We start from the raw sequence: 1,314 nt of genomic DNA, 5'->3' as shown, positions 1-1,314 counted from the left end.
GTTGGGCCGATCTGGAATCTTGCTCCTTATGATGTCATAAGGGGAAAGGTTACCTCCCCTTTCTCTGCTTTGCCCTGCCAGGGAATTTGGCCCACCCATGAGAGAGAGACATCATGGCTTTCAAACAAGCAAAGTGGCAGTTCAAGGCCACACCCCCAGCCTCCACCTTGCCCCCCCCCTCAAAAGTTACAGACTCCGAAATGGACATACTAAGGAAAGCTTATGTGGGACGACTCTAGTGGCTGGAATTTCACTAAGGCTGAATTTGGGAAAGAGACTTCAGATACAGTATTAGGGGACAACTAAGGCCTATATAAAAGAGACTTCAGATACAGTATTAGGGACCACTAAGGTATATATAAAAGAGACTCAGAACAGTATTAGGGGACCATCAGGTCTATAAAAAGAGACTTCAGATACAGTATTAGGGGACAACTAAGGTCTATATAAAAGAGACTCGATACAGATTATGGGACCACTAAGGTCTATAAAAGAGACTTTAGAACAGTATTAGGGGACCACTAAGGTCTATAAAAAGGACTTCAGATACAGTATTAGGGGACCACTAAGGTCTATATTAAAAGAGACTTCAGATACAGTATTAGGGGACAACTAAGGTCTGTATAAAAGCATCCAAAGAGCACCATGTCATGGGACCTTTAAATTCACAACACAGATATTGTGCATGAAGTAGTCACTAAACCTCAGGGGTGAAAAGATTTCCGGATATAAAAAGGCTTTATTTTAATTGTCTCTTTTGCGCTGTCTTGCAGCTCCATCTGAAGTTCTGCTATGAGGCCGTGTTGAAGCACGCTGAGCAGGTCCTTCAGAGACACGGGATCACTACCGCCACCTGCAGCAAGAACACCAACTCTGCAGCCACAAAGGTTTGACACTGTCAAAGTCCAAAACTCTATTCAGGCGCACAAGATGGTAAAATAAGTGAAATGGCTTTGGAGTTTGTACCCAGACGATGTGACTACCTTTCAGTACGTAGTTTGAAAACTGGCCTGATTTCTTTTTTTTTTAGAACCTAACTGACCCTTAGCCTGGAAATCCAGATCCAAATCCTAAAGGATTAACGGTCTGGCATCGAATAATGAAAGTTGCCCATGTCGAGTGGCAGCATCAAGCGTGCATTGAAAATCTCACTGCACGCAATTGGATAACACTCCGACCAATCACAACAACACACGGGGTGACGTGTCCAGAGCCCAATACGCTTAGCTACCATCGAAGCTAACTGGCAGATTAAACTGTCGTCATCTGTTTAGCTCACCTCTGGCCCCGCCTACATCAGATACACCGATGTGA

General features: G+C 44.2%; 1 protein-coding gene across 2 annotated transcripts in view; it reads left to right on the top strand.

The window, feature by feature from the left end:
* Positions 1-1,314, top strand: part of ptpn23a (protein tyrosine phosphatase, non-receptor type 23, a) — a 24,242-nt gene that overhangs the window by 20,970 nt on the left and 1,958 nt on the right. For both annotated transcript variants that reach the window (XM_032517560.1, XM_032517561.1), the window contains exon 23: positions 774-887. In XM_032517560.1, the coding sequence (XP_032373451.1) occupies positions 774-887 (114 nt within the window). The remainder of the gene's footprint in view (positions 1-773; positions 888-1,314) is intronic.

This window comes from Etheostoma spectabile, chromosome 6, assembly GCF_008692095.1.
Source record: "Etheostoma spectabile isolate EspeVRDwgs_2016 chromosome 6, UIUC_Espe_1.0, whole genome shotgun sequence".
In the NCBI taxonomy this organism is placed as follows: domain Eukaryota; kingdom Metazoa; phylum Chordata; class Actinopteri; order Perciformes; family Percidae; genus Etheostoma; species Etheostoma spectabile.
This window is presented reverse-complemented; position numbering and strand designations above follow the sequence as displayed.